General features: G+C 42.6%; 1 protein-coding gene across 5 annotated transcripts in view; it reads left to right on the forward strand.

Moving 5' to 3' along the window:
- specc1la (sperm antigen with calponin homology and coiled-coil domains 1-like a) overlaps positions 1–17,901 on the forward strand; it is a 257,566-nt gene that overhangs the window by 59,441 nt on the left and 180,224 nt on the right. For all 5 annotated transcript variants that reach the window (XM_073055575.1, XM_073055574.1, XM_073055576.1 and 2 more), the window contains one exon: positions 5,163–5,337. In XM_073055575.1, coding sequence (XP_072911676.1) covers positions 5,163–5,337 — 175 coding nt within the window. The remainder of the gene's footprint in view (positions 1–5,162; positions 5,338–17,901) is intronic.

Genomic DNA, 17,901 nt, shown 5'->3' on the forward strand with positions numbered 1-17,901 from the left:
GGAACTGGATCAGCCATGATGAACTGGTGGAGCACTCGATGGGCCAAGTGGACCAGTTCTGCTCCACTGTCTTATGGTTAAAGGTGCAAAGGCTGCACTTGGGACTGTAATCCACCACACTGCTCACATGTGAGTGTATGATCGGAGTTTCAAGGAGAATCTCAGACTCTTATGCTGATGCAGCCAGGGTCTTCCAGCTTGCATCATGAGGCTTTGTACACTCTCATATCACGAGTAACGGCAATTATCACCTCGGGGCCATTGGTTCCAATCTTTGCAGATGCAAACTCGCCTTTGATTTTTCTTCCTGCTATGCTACTCAAACAGAAACATGTGGCACCAGCCTCAACAGGAGACCTTATGGAAAAGGACCTCTATAAACAGCAGTGGTGTCAAGTGCAGAATTTAGCTGATGAATTCTGGAGGGGGTGGAAGCAAGAATGTCTGCGGACACTGCGAGTTCGCCACAAATGGTGAGAGTCGTGCTGTTAATATTGAGGAAGGTGATGTTGTGCTTCTGAAGGACAGCTGAGTAGCCCAAAATGACTGGCCCATGGTGTTAGTAACACGCATGTGAAAGTGGGAGAGTTCACAGGGTGCAATGTGACAAAACAAGGCTTAATCAAGAAGATCTTCAGGCCTGTACCTGAGGTTGTTCTCCTTCTGAAACGTAGGACTGAACTTTGTAACCTGTTCCTCTGACTGTGACATCTGCATGGATGCCAGGCAGGGAGTGTTCAGGCTTTAACTTTGAAATATAGCCCTGCCGTCTTTTATTCTGACGGCACTGCTGCCTCTCAGTTTGGACCAAATGCGGAGAGCAGCCATTTGCTTTCAGTGGGATTCTCAGTCAGACTGAAGCACGCCTACACAATCCCACATTATCTTTCCTTTGCACTATTGTAAATCCTCGTCTGTAAGTGTCAGTTTAGTTCATAATGGTACTTGAGCAATATTTTGTTAATAAATCTTCTCACATTTTAAAACTTTGTTTACCCATTGTATTTATAAATTTTAGATATTTTATATGTAAGTCTAGTTTCATATATTCCTAATTTCTTATGAATGTGTGACTTAATCGTCCCAAGTTTGCTGCATTAAGTACTTGAGGTATTTTTCTGGTTCGTTCTCAGTTTTAATTGTATGTGTGTGGTTGCCCAAATAAACCACCTGGAGAACTGTAATTTTTGTAATTGTGTAATTTTTCAAATTTCCTGCATCTGAAATGTTTGACTGAAGTTGCTGCATTTGTATTTGATTTTTTTTCCCTCTGGGCAGCACGGCGGCTCAGTGGGGAGCAGCAGAGACCCAGGTTTGCTCCTGACCTTGGGTTCTGTCTTTGTGGCGTATGCATGATTTCCTTGTGACCTTCTACATTCGCAAAGACATGCGGTCTGGTTGCTTAATTGCCTCTTGTGGTGGAGTATATGGGGATTTATTGGAATATGGGCTGAGAGTAGTGTTAGTATAAAAGAGTGGTTGATGGTTAACTGAAGGGCTGTGCCTATGTTCTTTTCCTCTAACATAAGATTTTTAATTCTTGTATTTTTGATGTATGCCCTATTTAAAGGCATCTTGAAATTGGAATTTTTTTATTCAAAGATTGTAAGATATGGGTAAAATTCACAAGTTGTTGAAATTTGAGCAGCTGTTTTCCTACTTGCAGCCATCATCGATTATATGGATTAGGTCAGCCAGAGCCATGTGCAAGAGTTATCAGCCAAGAGTGATTTAAAAAAATGGAAATGATCATGGGCGGAATTGAAAGAGCAGAGAAAAGTTTAGTAGAGCTGAGGTCTTTACCAGTATCTACCATAAAACCTGTTACATTCTTATATTCAGAGTAAAAGGGAGGTAGGAGTTGATATTGGACCATTGGAAATGATGCTGATGAGGTAGTAATGGGGGAATAAATAAATCGCAGATGAATTTAATGGGTACTTCACACCTGTCTTCGCTGTGGAAAACACGAGCAGTGTACCAGAGAGCAGGGAGCAGGAGTGAGTGCCTTTGCTATTACAGAGGAAAAAAAACTAGGCAAGCTCAAAAGAGTTAAGGTGGGTAAGTCACCTGGGCCAGATCGACTACATCTGAGAGTCCTAAGAGAGGCTGCTGAAGAGATGACGGATGCATTGGTCATGATATTTCAAGAACCACTTGATCCTGGCATGGTCCCAGAGGACTGGAAGATTGCAAATGTCAGTCCACTCTTTAAGAAGGGAGGAAAGTAAAAGAAAGGAAATTACAGGCCAGTTAGCCAAACCTCAGTGGTTGGGAAAGTGTTGGAGTCTATTATTAAGGATGAGGTTTCAGGGTATTTGGAGACTCATGCTGAAATAAGTCAAAGTTAACATGCTTTCTTTAAAGGGAAATCTTGCCTGACAAATCTGTTAGAGTTCTTTGAGAAAGTAACAAGCAGGATGGACAAAGGAGAGGCAGTGGATGTCAATTACTTGGATTTTCAGAAGATATTTGATAAGGTGCCACATATGAGGCTGCATAACAAGATAAAATTCTGTGGTATTACAGGAAAGATACTGGCATGGATAGAGGAATGGCTGACAGGCGAGAGGCAGTGAGTAGAAATAAAAGGGGCCTTTTTTGGCTGGCTGCCAGTGACTAGTGGTGTTCCTCAGGGGTCAGTATTGGGACTGTTGCTTTTCATATTGTTTGTCAGTGATTACATAATGGAATTTGAAGCCTTTGTGGTAAAGCTTGCTGATGATACAAAGATAGATAGATAGATAGATACTTTATTCATCCCCATGGGGAAATTCAACTTTTTTTCCAATGTCCCATACACTTGTTGTAGCAAAACTAATTACATACAATACTTAACTCAGTAAAAAAAATATGATATGCATCTAAATCACCATCTCAAAAAGCATTAATAATAGCTTTAAAAAGTTCTTAAGTCCTGGCGGTAGAATTGTAAAGCCTAATGGCATTGGGGAGTATTGACCTCTTCATCCTGTCTGAGGAGCATTGCATCGATAGTAACCTGTCGCTGAAACTGCTTCTCTGTCTCTGGATGGTGCTATGTAGAGGATGTTCAGAGTTATCCATAATTGACCGTAGCCTACTCAGCGCCCTTCGCTCAGCTACCGATGTTAAACTCTCCAGTACTTTGCCCACGACAGAGCCCGCCTTCCTTACCAGCTTATTAAGACGTGAGGCGTCCCTCTTCTTAATGCTTCCTCCCCAACACGCCACCACAAAGAAGAGGGCGCTCTCCACAACTGACCTATAGAACATCTTCAGCATCTCACTACAGACATTGAATGACGCCAACCTTCTTAGGAAGTACATTCGACTCTGTGCCTTCCTGCACAAGGCATCTGTGTTGGCAGTCCAGTCTAGCTTCTAATCTAACTGTACTCCCAGATACTTGTAGGTCTTAACCTGCTCCACACATTCTCCATTAATGATCACTGGCTCCATATGAGGCCTAGATCTCCTAAAGTCCACCACCATCTCCTTGGTCTTGGTGATATTGAGACGCAGGTAGTTTGAGTTGCACCATATCACAAAGTCCTGTATCAGTTTCCTATACTCCTCCTCCTGTCCATTCCTGACACACCCCACTATGGCCGTGTCATCAGCGAATTTCTGCACATGGCAGGACTCCGAGTTATATTGGAAGTCTGATGTGTACAGGGTGAACAGGACCGGAGAGAGTACGGTTCCCTGCGGCGCCCCTGTGCTGCTGACCACCGTGTCAGACCTACAGTCTCCCAACCGCACATACTGAGGTCTATCTGTCAAGTAGTCCACTATCCAATCCACCATGTGAGAGTCTACTCCCATCTCCGTTAGTTTGTGCCTTAAGATCTTGGGCTAGATAAGTGGAGGGGTAGGTAGTGCTGAGGAAGCAATGTAATTGCAGCAGGACTTAGACAAATTGGAAGAATGGGCAAAAAAGTGGCAGATGGAATACAGTGTTGGAAATGTACGATAATGTGTTTGGTAAAAGGAACAAAAGTATGGACTATTTAAATGGGAAAAAGGTTCAAACATCAGAGGGACTTGGGGTCCTCATGCAAGACTCCCAGAAGGTTAATGTACAGGGTGAATCTGTGGTAAAGAAGGTAAATGCAATGGGAATAGGATATAAAAGCAAGGGGATAATGATGAACCTTTATAACACACTAGTCAGGCAGCACTTGAAGTATTATCAACAGTTTTGTGCCCCGTATGTCAGAAAGGATGTGTTGTCATTGGAGAGTCCAGAGGAGGTTCATAAGGGTGATTCTGGGAATGAAGGGGTTAACATATGAGGAGTCTTTGCCAGCTTTGGGCCTGTACTCACTGGAATTTAGAAGAATGCAAGGGGGAATCTGATTGAAACCTACCAAATGTTGAAAGGATTAGATGGGGTGGATGTGGAAAGACGTTTCCTATGGTGGGCTATCCAGAACTAGAGGGCACAGCCTCAAAATTGAGAGGAGACCTTTTAGAACAGATAAGCGGGATTTTTTTTTAGCCGGGGAGTATGAATCTGTGGAATGTTCTGCCACAGACTGCAGTGGAGGCCAAGTCTGTGTGTATATTTAAGGCAGAAATTGATCATTTCCTGATCGGTCAGGACATCAAGGAATATGGCGAGAAGGTTGAGTGGGATCTGGGATCAGCCATGATGCAGTGGCAGAGCAGACTCTGGGCTGAATGACCTAATTCCGCTCCTATGTCTTAATGGTCTTATCTTAGCTGTTCATTATTTAGAATATTTTGAAATTTAATGTGGCCACGCTAATATATCCAAAGTTGTCTACAGCCATTTCGATCACTTAATACATATAAAACCCTGGAGGAACTCAGTAGGTCAGGCAGCATGTGGAGTGGAATAAATAGCCGAAGTTTCGAGACCCTTCATCAGCCCAGAACGTCAACTGTTTATTCCTCTCCATAGATGCTGCCTGACCTGCTGAGTTCCTCCATCAGTTTGTATGTGATTTCCTGCATCTGCAGAATCTCTTGTCATTAGGAGCACTTAATGACAAGTTAGCCTAACTTGCCCAAGAATGCAGTGCATTAATTTGAGAGATCGATGTAACTGGGTCTGTTACTGCTACGTCACCATACTGTGAGAGTTACTCTAAAGCAATTTGGAATAATATTTCTAAAATAGCCTGTGGTGTCTGTGATTTCTCCTTGTATAATAGACTAAGAGCAGAAGCAATGATGATTTGTTGACTGGAGTGCCTGGTGGCCTGACTGTGACCAGCACAACCAAAGCTAAGAAGAATGTGTACCTGCCATCGTCGGTAGCACCAGGCTCTGCAGCGACTGCGTCAACGACAAGCAGCAATCCTGAGGGCAAAGGGAAGAATCCTGCAGGTTTGTTCTTGCTCCTGTACGTTTCTCATTGAATTGCAGAATAGTTATAGGCCATCATGACTGCTCTGGCTCTTTATCCGACTAATTCACTAGCTCCATTGCCTGGTTCTTTTTCCATAGTTATGCAGTTTTTTTCATCACACTGTGTTTACCCAGTACCCTCTTCAAGGACCCAATGGTCTACCACATCTGCAAACAATGCTTCTCTAAGGATTCCAATCACATGCTGTAGAAGAAGTTTTTCCTCATTATCACTCTTAATTATCTTACTCTTTCTCTTAGTCCTTAGTTCCCCAAATTCAAAAATTGATCCACCTCCTCTTTAAAAAATCTTCCATGATCTTACCCGCCACATACCCGTGGGGGTAGAGAATTTCAGGTATTCACCTCTCGATGGGAAGACGTTCTTACGCAGATTTTAAATAACTGCCCCTTTTAACCATGTCTCTTGTTCAAGATTTCCAGATCAGAATCCGTTTTAATGTCACTGGCATATGTTGGGAAATTTGTTCCCCCAGTAATGGAAACATCTTGACCTCTATCCTCTCACATTTCAAGTTTCAACAAGATCTGCCCCTTTTCTTCCATATAGAGTTTATTGTTTGTGACAGGAAATCCCTCTTATCACAGAAATAGCCCTAATAATTCTCTTTTAGGCTACCTCCAATTCTAATATATTCCTTGTTATATAAGGAGTCCAGAATTGGGGGCTCACTGACACACTGTACAGTGGTACTGAATGAAATGGTAGAATTTAATGGTAGAGGCTTTGGTGATGATATACCAAAATTCTCTGGATTCTGGGCAGGTCCCAGCTGATTGGAGGGTGGCAAATGTCTCGCCACTGGTCAAAAAAGGATGTAGGCAAAAGTGGTAACTACAGGCCAGTTAGTTTAATATTTGTAGCTGGAAAAATGTTTGAAGAAGAAATAGCGAGGCACCTGGAAAGAAATGGGACCAGTTGAGTTTTAAGGGAGCAAGTGCCCCAGTGTGTGAAAGAGAGTGTGGGAACTAGGCTCCTTGTGTGTTCAGGGAGTGGGAATTAGGGTCCCAGTGTGCTTCTGTTTCAACATGAGGAGTATTGTAGGTGAGGCAAATAAGCTTTAAACATGGATCAGCATGTGGAATAATGACATTGGAGCAGATGGTGAGACTTGGTTGCAAGAGGGACGGGACCAGCAGTTCGATTGTTTTAGACATGATAGAGCATGACAGATTAAAGGGTGGTATTACTAGTCAGGGAAAACCTCATGGCAGTGCTCAGACAGAGCAGATTGAATGGCTACACGAGTGAATCTGCAGATGCTGGAAATAAATAAAAAACACAAAATGCTGGCAGAACTCAGCAGGCCAGACAGCATCTATGGGAGGAAGTAATAACGATGATTCGGGCCGAAACCCTTCATCAGGAGTGAAGTAACATGGGATGGTCGAGGGGCTCATCTGGTAAAGCTGTATGGGTAGAACTGAGGAATAAGAAAAGTCTGATCATGTCAATCAAATTACATCATAGACCACCCAACAGCCCATGGGATTTAGAGGAGCAAATTTATAGAGAGGTAACAGGCAGTTGCAACAAAAATAAGGTTATGATAGTAGGTGATCTTAACTTTCCATATATTGATTGGGACTGGATGAGGTAGGGTTTGTCAAGTGTGTTCATGAAAGTTTCCATAATTAATACATAGATATCCCAACTAGAGAAGCTCTTTGGACCTAGTGATGATAATTCCATTTATTTCAAGATAATGTAATTTCAAGATTGTGGTGAAATTTAGGTCTGGTCCTCAGGCTGAGGTTCTAAATTGGAGCATCAGAAAGAATCTGGCAAGTGTGGATTGTGGTAGGTTGTGGTCTGTAAGTAGGAGGTTTTGAGAGTGCACAGTTTGTGTGTCCCTATCAAAATGAAAGGCAAGACCAGCAGGATTAGGGATCCTTGCTTTTGAGAGAGATTGAGGCCTGGTTAAGGAGGAGGAGGAGGTGCACAGCAGATATAGGCAGTCAGGAATAAATGAGAACTTGAGTTAGAAATGCAAGGAAATACTTGAGTGAAATTAGAAGGTCTAAAAGAAGGCATAAGATTGCTTTAGCAGATGTGAAGGAGAATCCCAGGAGCATCTACAGATTTATTAAGGGCAGAAGGATAACAAGGGGCAAAATTGGTCTTCTTGAAGATCAGCATAGTCATCTATGCATGGAGCCGAGAGGCATGAGGCAGATCTTAAATGGAAGTTTTTTCATCTGTATTTACTCAGGAAATGCAAACACAGTCTATAGAACTAAGGCAAAATAGCAATAAAGTCATGGTCCTTGTACAGATTACAGAGGAGGAGGAGACGAATAAATCACAGGACCTGACATTAATTTCCCTCAGACCTTGTGGGAGCTAGTGCAGAAATTTTAGGGGCCTTGGCAGAGGGATTTACAACGTCTTTATCCATGGCTGAGATGCAGGAGAATTGGAGGATAGTTTAATGTTGTTCCATTGTTTAAGAAAAGCTTGAAGAATAAGCAGGAAATTATAGGTTGGTGAGCCTGAGATCAGTATTGGATAAATTATTATAGGGTGTTCCAAGGGACCGGCTATGTAGAGCAGTGGACTCTGGTTAATTGGTCCATTGGTTAATCGGGATAGCCACTCATTTGGATCAATTCTTAAAGGAAAAAAAAAGATTGAGACAATAGCCAGGATTTTCTTCATTTATTTGGGACAATATTCTGCTTAGTTGGGGCAGGAGACTGTTGTTTCTAACTAGCGTTAATTGTATGTGGCCGTTAGACATCACACTATGCTTAGAGTGAACAAATTTTAAATAGCGTCAGCTGCATGTGGTGGTTCAAAAAGCAGTGATTTTTTTTCTGTCATTGATAGTTTGTGAGAAATGAGCAGTTAGACAATTCAGAAGTTTTGCACACTAATGTTTCAAGCATTGAGGGTTGGAGATGCAACCCTCAGGTTAAGAACTGCAAAGAACTTGAAGGTATTGACAATCATCTTCAATGTTACAATGAAAATGAAGAGTTGTGGGACACAATCATCAGAAGTATTGTATGAAATGCAGTCCATTATCTGTACTAACTACTAAATTTGTTCATTTACAGTCAAAAGAACAGCAGCATACAACTGAATGAATTCCTTTGTCGATAACTATTAGGAGCCAATATGCAGTTTTGTAGTATTGTAGTGTTCTGTATTTCATTTAGATATATAATTTGTTACTCAGTTAAATGGTTGTTGGCCTTTTTTTTTAATACCTTTTGAGCTATTTCCATGAAACTTCAGCTAATTGGGGCAGCCACTTAATTGAGCCAAAATATACTTGTCCAGATATGGCCCAATTAACCAGAATCTACTATATATGGATAGACGGGCCTGATTAGCACTATTTTACATGGCTTTGTGCATGGTAGGTCATGACTCATGTTTTTTGAGAAGATTATTGGGAAAGTTAATGAAGGAAAGGCAGCAGGTGTTGGGTACATGGACTTCAGCAAGACATCTGGCAAAGTCCCACATGGGAGGCTGGTCGAGAAAGTTCAGTCACTTATTCAGGGTGAGGCATTGACTTTGCAGGAGAAGCCTGAGAGTGGTAGTAGATTGCCTCTGACCGAAGGCGTGATGTGTTGCTGTGATCGGTGCTGGGTCCATCATTGTTGGTCATCGGTATCAGTGATCTGGGTGATAATATGGTAAACTGAATCAGCAAATTTGTGGATGACTCCCAGTTTGGGGGAGGTGTAGGGGACAGCAGAAAGGACGTCAAATCTTGCAGAGGGATTGAGACCAGCTGGAGAAAATGGGCTGAAAAATTGCAGATAGAATTTAGTGCAGACTTGTGTAAGGTGTTGCATTTTGAAGGGCGAAAGCAGGTGGGGCTTGCACAGTGAACAGTAGGCCACTGAGGAGTGCTGTGAAACAGAGGGACCTGGGAATACAGATCAATCATTCCTTTAAAAGTGGCGTCACCGGTTAGACAGGGTCGTAAAGAGAATTTTTGGCACGTTGATTTTCATAAATTTGAGAAGCAGAAGCTAAAGTCAGACGACAAACAAGAGAAACTCTGCAGATGCTTGAAATCCAAGCAACGCACACAAGATACCGGAGGAGCAGTAGCTGTTTGGCAGGAGGCAAAGAGTGGGAATAAAGGGAGTCTTTTGGCTAGTTGCTGGTGTTACACAAGGTCAGTGTTGGGACCGATTCTTTTTAAGCTGTATGTCAGTGATTTGCTGCAAAGTTTGCAGATGATACAAAGATAGGTGGGGCTGCAGGTAGTTTTGAGGAAATAGGCTAAGGAAGGACTAAAGACAGATTGGGAGAATGGACAAAGAAACGGCAGATGGAATACAGTGTCAGAAAGTGTATGGACATGCACTTTGGAGAAAATAGGAGGTGCAAAGGGATTTGAGAATCCTTGTGCAGGATTCCCTAAAGGTTATTATACAGGTTGAGCCTGCGGTGAGGAAGACAAATGTGATATTAGTATTCATTTCAAGAGGTCTAGAATATAAAAGCAAGGATGTAATGTTAAGGTTTTATAAAGCACTGGATAGGTCTCACTTAGAGTACTGTGAGCAGTTTTAGTCCCCTTATCTTAAAAAGGATGTGCTGAAACTGCAGAGGGTTCAAAGGAGGTTCACAAAAATGTTTCCAGGATTAAATGGCTTGTCATATGAATAGCATTTGATGGCTCTGGGCCTGTATTCACTGGAATTCAGAAGAATGAGGGGTGACCATTTTTGATACCTATTGAATGCTGAAAGGCCGTGATAGAGTGGATGTGGTGAGGATGTTTCCTATGGTCTAAGATCAGAGGACACAGCCACAGAATAGAGGGGTATCCTCTTAGAATGGAGAAGAATAGGAATTTCTTTAGCCAGAGAGAGCGAATCTGTGGAATTCGTTGCCACAGGCAGCTGTGGAGGCCAAGTCTTTGATTATATTTAAGGCAGAGGTTGATAGATTCTGATTGGTCATGGCATGAAGGGATATCGTGGGAGGGAGGGGTGCAGAGGCAGTGGGCAGCGCGACGCAGTTTGCAGCAGCCTCTCCGGAGTTGATATCTGTTATTTGTCAAGCGGGGTGCCGTGCACAATCCTAATCTGATGAAAAACAGACGTGGAAGCATGGAAGAATATCTGGAAGGCCCTCTTCATTGCTGCTGCTGTTGTGAGGTCCAGGTCTCTGCTGGGAAGAACAGGCCCCCAGTCCTTGGGGTCGCATTGCCGATGGCCGTTGGCGGGGCGCCATAGTGCGCTCGGCAGAGGACGGTGCTCAGAGAGGCTGTGCCGGAGGGGATGGTCGGAGGCTCGGAGGTTTGACGGACTCGGAGTCTGCTGTGGTTGGGGCACTTTCACTGTGTGCTGCATCCGCGAGGCTGGGTCTGGCGGCACTTTCACTGTGTGCTGCGTCTGTGAGGCTGAGTCCGGCGGCGCCATGGAACTCTATAGCGGGGGTATTCCCTTCTGCCGCCGGCGTGGGATGGCGAGTCTGTCGGGACCCTGGGGACTTGTGGAAACTGTGTGGTGGTTTCTTTCAAACTTATAGTCTTTTAACATCTTTGGACTATTTTTACTGTGCCCATGGTGTGTTTTTTTTAATCAATTATGGTATTGTTGGTACTGTTGTAACTATATGTTGTAACTATGTGGTTTTGTGTAGGTCTTGTAGCTTTAGTTTTTGGTTTGTTGGGTGGTAGAGTTGCTCTCCTGACTTGGTGTATCTGGGTAGTCTTATTTTGTCTGGTGGGTTTGGAGCTCCTTTCTGGGGAACGCGCTAAGACGGTATCACGATATTAATACGCAGCAGCCTCTCCGGACTCTGGATTGGGGATTGCCAAACGTTATGTGGATTTTCTGGTGTAGTCTGTTCTGTTGTGTGCTTTTGCAATTTCATTCTGGAGGAACGTTGTTTAATTTTTTAACTGCATTGCAGTCGTGGTTTCTAAATGACAATAAACTGAAACTCAATTCAAAAGGAAAAATAGATCAGCTATGATAAAATGATGGAGCAGACTTGATGGGCCAAATGGCCTAATTCTGCTCCTATATCCTGTGGTCTAAATCGAAGTATTGACTACAGGGATTGGGATGTCCTAATGAAGTTGTATGAGATGTTGGTGAGGTTGGAGTGTTGTGTGCAGTTCTGGCCATCCGCCTGCAGGAAGGACTGCAAGAGTACAGAGAAAACTCACAAGAATTTTACTGGGTTTGGGGACACAAGTGATAGGAAGAGATTGAAAGGTTATAAATTTATTTTCTAGATCTAAGGAGAATTGGGGGAAATTTGATGGAGGTATTCAAAATTGTAAGGGATATAGATTGGATAAATGCAAGCAGACTCTTTTCCACCGAGGACAACCTGAACTTGATATGTTAAAGGTGAAAGGTGATATGTTAAAGGTGAAAGGTGGTATGTTAAGGGTGAAAGGTGATATGTTAAGGGTGAAAGGTGATATGTTAAAGGTGAAAGGTGATATGTTAAAGGTGAAAGGTAGTATGTTTGTGGGGAACTTCTTGACCTGGAGGGTGGTTCAAGTGTGGAATGAGCTGCCAATGGGAGTGGTGGATGTGGGTTCAATTTCAATTTTTAAGTGAAATGTGGGTATGTACATGGGTGGGAGGGGTATGGAAGGCTATGCCCAGATGCAGGTTGATGGGGCCAGACAGAACAATAATTCCAGCAATTTCCCTGTCCTCCACCATTCTCCATTCCTGTTTCCCCCTCTCACATTATCTCTTTACCTCTTCCTCCTCCTTCCCTTTCTTCCATGGTTTTCTGTCCTCTCCTATCAGATTCCCCCTTCTCCAGCCCTTTATCTCTTTCACCAATAAACTTCCCAGCTCTTTACTTCACCCCCTCCTCCTCTTCTGATTTCACCTATCACCTACCACCTTGTACTTCTTCCTCCCCTCTAACCTTCACTCATCCTTTTTTCCCTCCAATCCTGTCCAATGATCTCCGCCCAAAATGTCGACTGTATTCTTTTCCTTCGATGCTGTCTACCAGCTAAGTTCCTCCAGCATTTTGTGTGTGTTGCTTTAGATTTTCTCATGTTTGTAGACAGAATAATAGTTTGTCATGGGCTAGGTGAATTGAAGAGCCTGTTTCTGTGCTTTTGTGCTCCGTTATTCCAGTGTTTATGGTGGAGTTTCAGTGTGTAATGGAGTGTGTGAGAATGGTGTGTGAATGGGTACTGTGGGAGTGGCAATGATCCACCTGGTGCTGAGTTATCAGAATCCCCTGATAATGAGATTGTGGATTTAACTCTGCATCTGTGATCCATCCTCCACGAGGCCAATTTGATTTTTCACTGGAACTTTTATTCATAATATTAAAGAACTTATTCAATCCTTTAAAAGCCTTTTCAATTTGTCCGGCAGGTTTCAAGCACCTTTCATGATCTCATTATATACTCCTTTAGGAACACTGAATTTCAGAAGCAAGTTCAGTGCACACATATAATTTGTTTTGGGGGGGGGATATGGGTGTTGCCATCAAGGCCGAAATTTATTGTCCATTATGAAGGTGGGGGCAGGCTCCGAACCACTGTCTTACAGGAGACAGTGTACTCCCAAGGGTGGTGTGGATGGACAGTTACTGAACTTAGACCAGGACATGTTTCCATTGTGCAGCTTGGAGGGGACCTGCAGGCCTCGCTAGAGGAGATAACATTCAGGAGATGGTTCTGAGGAGACAGAAACAGAAATTAAAAGCAGCGCAGGTTCATTTGGTCTTGAGTTTGTTCCTTTTGGGCACAACACTGGCATAGTGGTTAGTGCAACCCTTTACAGTGCTAGCTGTAAGATTCAAGGTTCAAAGAATATATGCAGTATACCACCCTGAGATTGGGTCCAGTTCCTGCTGATTTTCGTAAGGAGTTTGTTTGTATGTTCTCCCCGTGATTGTGTGTGTTTCTTCCGGGTGCTGGGGTTTCTCCTGCATTTTATAGATGTGTGAGTTAGTGTTAGTGAGTTGTGCACATGCTATGTCGGCACCAACAGTGTGGCAACACTTGCAGGCTGACGCTGCACATCCCCGACGCAGGCAATGCATTTCACAGAATGTACAAATGACAAATAGAGAATCTCTATAACCTCAAAATGATCATGTCTAACCATCCAAATGCAGTATCCTGTTCTTGCTTTCTCACTATAGCCTTGAATTCTTTAATCATATTTAGGGTGTCCGAATCCTTTAATATATTTAATAATTTATTCTCAGTTGGTTAAGAATTCCACGGGTTCACTGCTCTGGGTGAATAAGTATCTCAGTCCTAAGTGGCTTGTATCTATATCTTTATCCTTTGACCACTGCTTCTGGAATTGCCCATCGCAAGGGACGTGTTTCCTGCACCTAATCTGTCCAATCCCATCAAAATTTGGTAAGTTTCAGTCAGGTCCATTCTCATTCTTAATGCTGGCAAACGTTGGTGCAGTTGTCTAAATTTCTTGTCCTATGACAGTACAGCCATTCCAGAAACCTATCAGGTGGATCTTTGCTGAATTCCCCTCATAGCATGAAAAGGAGAGGAAAACTGCGAACATCTTCACCAAAACCCAGCACAGTTGTAGTAAGATATCTTTTACTTAGATCGTGTCTTGTTTACGAACTGCTGTACTTGCTCAGTTATTCAGAAACAAAGTCCATTGTAATGAAAACTGGTCACAGTGTTGCTATACTGAGGTAATGATTAAAGCTGTAACTTTGGGTCATGGTTATGGGAAAGTGCATAATTATTCTTCAGCCTGATGGTGTGGTACTTCAGACTTCTGTACCTCATGTCTGACGGTAGCTATGAGAAGATGAAATGATTTGGATGATGGCAATCTTTGATGACAGAGGAGCTTTCTCTCTTCCTTTATTTTCCTTTTACTAGAACTGCCACTTCAGCCTCTTTTATTCTATTCTTGAAAAGATGCTGTATTTAAGAGGTTGTTTATACCAGCAGAATAGCTTTATTATTTTGCCTAGTTTTATTGTTTACAACGTTTTTGTTTGTTGAAACCTTAATTCTATTGAGATGGGACTCCATGGACCTGAATGAACATTTATAATAGACAGTACTGGCATACAGTTCAGTGGCTACTTTGGCTTTATTTCAATGCTAAATGGGTTGAGGATATAATGTTCTAATATATAATAAGGGGCGTGGTTGACGGACACCACTAGTTGCCTATGGAGTTAGGTTCTCATACTTTAACTGCTCTCCACAGAGTGGATCAGCACAAGCTCTACAGTTCTTTGTTTTGAGTAAGGGAGGGGGAATTCAAGAGTTCAAATGTCTGTATGTGTAAATGTATGTGTTTTTTGTTGTATGTGTGTCGTGCATCCAACACAGCAATAATATTTCTTACTCCTTTTCCTGGTATAATTGACACGTACTATATATGGAACAGACGAGCACTCGGAATATCTTTAATATAAAAGTCACGAGCTGGAGTGTTCGGGGACTAAAAAAAATTAACCAAACTGAAACAGGTTATAAATAGGATCAAACAGTCCAAAATAATTTTTTTCCAAGGAACCCATCTGACAGTTTCAGATATTAAACTGGTACGGAATAGATGGCCTGGCCAATTAATACATGCAACATACAACAACTATGCTAGAGGTGTACTTATCCATAGAACGATACCGTTTCAAACTATGAAAACAATCCAAGCCTCAGCCGGAAGGTATGTTATTGTGCGAGGTAATATCCTCTCTTTCACATTAAACCTCGTCAGTATATGTGGCCCAAATGAGGACAGTCCTAGATTATATGAAGATTTCTTCCTAACTTTGTCCACTTTACGAGGCTTTTATATCATTGGAGGAGAGTTTAATTGTACCCAGTAATGGATGGCTCTACAGGCTGTGATACCTATAAGGCACAAACTAGAAAATTACTAAAACAATACATTGTGGATATAAATTTGGCTGAAGTATGGAGAGAACAAAATCCTGGCAGAATACTCTTGTCATTCAAGTATATGTAAATCTCGTTCTCGTATTGATTACTTTCTTGTCTCAAGAGAGCTCTTATCAAAGATTAAAAGTTGCCGGTATGATAGCATAGTAATAAGTGACCATACTGGCATTTCATTAAGTATTCATATAGAGAAATTTATTCACAGTTCCCCTAACTGGCGATTTCAGCTGCGATGGCTACAAAATCCAGACTTTGTTAAATCTGTGGGAACTAAGATAGATAGTTATTTTGAGATAACTACAGATCAGACTAGTGCCGGCACGAGATGGGAGGCGTTCAAGGCATATATAAGAGGAGAAATCATCATTTATACAAGCTGCAAGTCCAAACAACAAAAAATAGAGATGGAAACTTCGGAAAAATAAATTAAATCTTTAGAGATAGAACTAAATGAAAGGGATAATCCAACAAAACAAAGAGATCTGCTACTTTTGAGAGCCAAATATAATAAATTATCTGCTGATAAAGCTGCAAAGAGTTTAATGTGGCTGAAACAATCTTATTACGATCAAGGAGAAAAAGCTGGGAGACTTTTGGCATGGAGAATTAAAAAAATACAGTCTGATAGAGCAATTAGCAATATAATAACCTCTTCAGGAAGCCTAATAGTAGACCCATTGGAAATTAATAACAGTTTTAGAGAATTTTATGAACATTTATATAGATCAGAATGCCCCCAAGCCTCAGAAGAACGGGACAAATTTCTTGATCAGTTTTAATTCCAGACACTGACAGAAGATGCAAAAAAGGAGTTAGATAGAGGTTCAACAATCAAAGAGTTATCACAGGCTATCCAAAATATTAACAGTGGTAAAATGCCAGGGCCTGACGGCCTGCCAATTGAATTTTACAAAACATTTCGAGAAAAATTACTCTTAAGTATGTATGACGAATCTTATTGGAATGGAACTCTCCCACCCTCTTTAAGGCTGGCAATGATCTTGAAGCCAAGCAAACCTCCTACAGCAGTGGTCCCCAACCACTGGGCCACATACCGGTACCGGGCTGCAAAGCATGTGCTACCGGGCCGTGAGGAAAGGATAAGATCTGTCGATATGAAACAATATGGGTCAGCTGCACCTTTCCTCATTCCCTGTCACGCCCACTGTTGAACTTGAACACACGCGAAGTCATTACCCACGCGAGGTTATCAGTCGCCTAAACGCAGTGATACCCTCACGCCAGGGATCATTGGTTGGCCTTGGGTAACCGGCCGGTGAGAAGTGCAGTTGCTACTGGTCTGGAGCGTGGACAGATGGGCGCCGCCTCTAAACTTGTTTAGCACACAGAATGTTTGTGGGGAACCCGGTGCTAAAATATTTGCAGACCTAATTCGGGCTCAGGGTTTCATAAGTAGCAGAGCAGCTACCTTGCTGCAATCTACTGCAAGTCATCCCTCGAGCCAAACTTTTGTCGGCTGATAGATCCTACCTACCTATGGCGGGGCGGGGAGCGGTGCGCGCCCTGTCACACTCCTCGCTTGGTCGGTCGCTGTCTCCGGACTGCGACCGTCAGGGCCCTGGCACAGAGACCTCTGGCCTTTACCTTGTCCTCTCACCCCCCCCCCATGACCAACCACACCTGGCCAAGGCGGCGGGCGGGAGGCTGGAGTTTGGGCCCGGAGACTGTCTAATGCGACAATGAAGCCCTCAAAACTGCTTCGGTACCTTGAGTCCAAGCACCCTGCACTTAAAGACAAACCGGTAGACTTTTTTGAGTGGAAAAAACATGAGCAAGCAGGACAGAAGCAAGTGCTGAGAGCCACAAAAACTAAATTGCGGAATAGACTGGAGATAAGGAACCCCCTTTGAATATCGCTGCATTCCGGTTGTGATTAACACCCCCCCCCCCCCCCGGGATAAGACCGATAAGTCTAATTAGATCGGACACAAAAATACTTTGTAAAGCCTTAGCAAGAAGATTGGATCCTTGTATCCCACATCGAGTTCATAATGATCAGAATGGTTTTGTGCAAAAACGCCAAGAATTCCATAATATTAGAAGAGTTCTTGACATCATTCATGAAAAGTTTGACACTAAAGGTACAGCAGTATTATCACTGGATGTTCAGCAGGGCTTCGATAAAATAGAATGGCCAAATTTATTGAATGTATTGTCTAGATTTGGATTTGGAAAGAACTTCCTTAAATGGATTCAGATTTTATATACAAACCCTATAGCCAGTGTCTTAACAAATAGTGTAGTTTCTAAACCAGCCATCTTGGAGGGATCTACTCACCAGGGATGCCCTTTGTCACCAATGTTGTTTATACTGGCCATAGAACCCCTGGCTATGGCAATAAGAATGCAGACAGGCCTGTCGGGCATCCAGCTAGGAGAACAGGAACATAGAATTTCCTTATATGCTGACGATGTGATTCTTTTTTTAACAAATTTATCCATCAGTATTCCAAACTTAATGCAACAGATTGAATTGTTTTGCAGTTCTCTGGTTATAACGTAAACAACTCAAAATCATCAATAAATCAAGTAGGGTCTGACCAGGGTCCTATATAGCTGCAACATTACCTCTCGGCTCCTAAATTCAATTCCACAATTGATGAAGGCCAATACACCGTACATCTTCTTAATC

This window comes from Hemitrygon akajei, chromosome 9 (assembly GCF_048418815.1).
Source record: "Hemitrygon akajei chromosome 9, sHemAka1.3, whole genome shotgun sequence".
Taxonomy (NCBI): Eukaryota; Metazoa; Chordata; class Chondrichthyes; order Myliobatiformes; family Dasyatidae; genus Hemitrygon; species Hemitrygon akajei.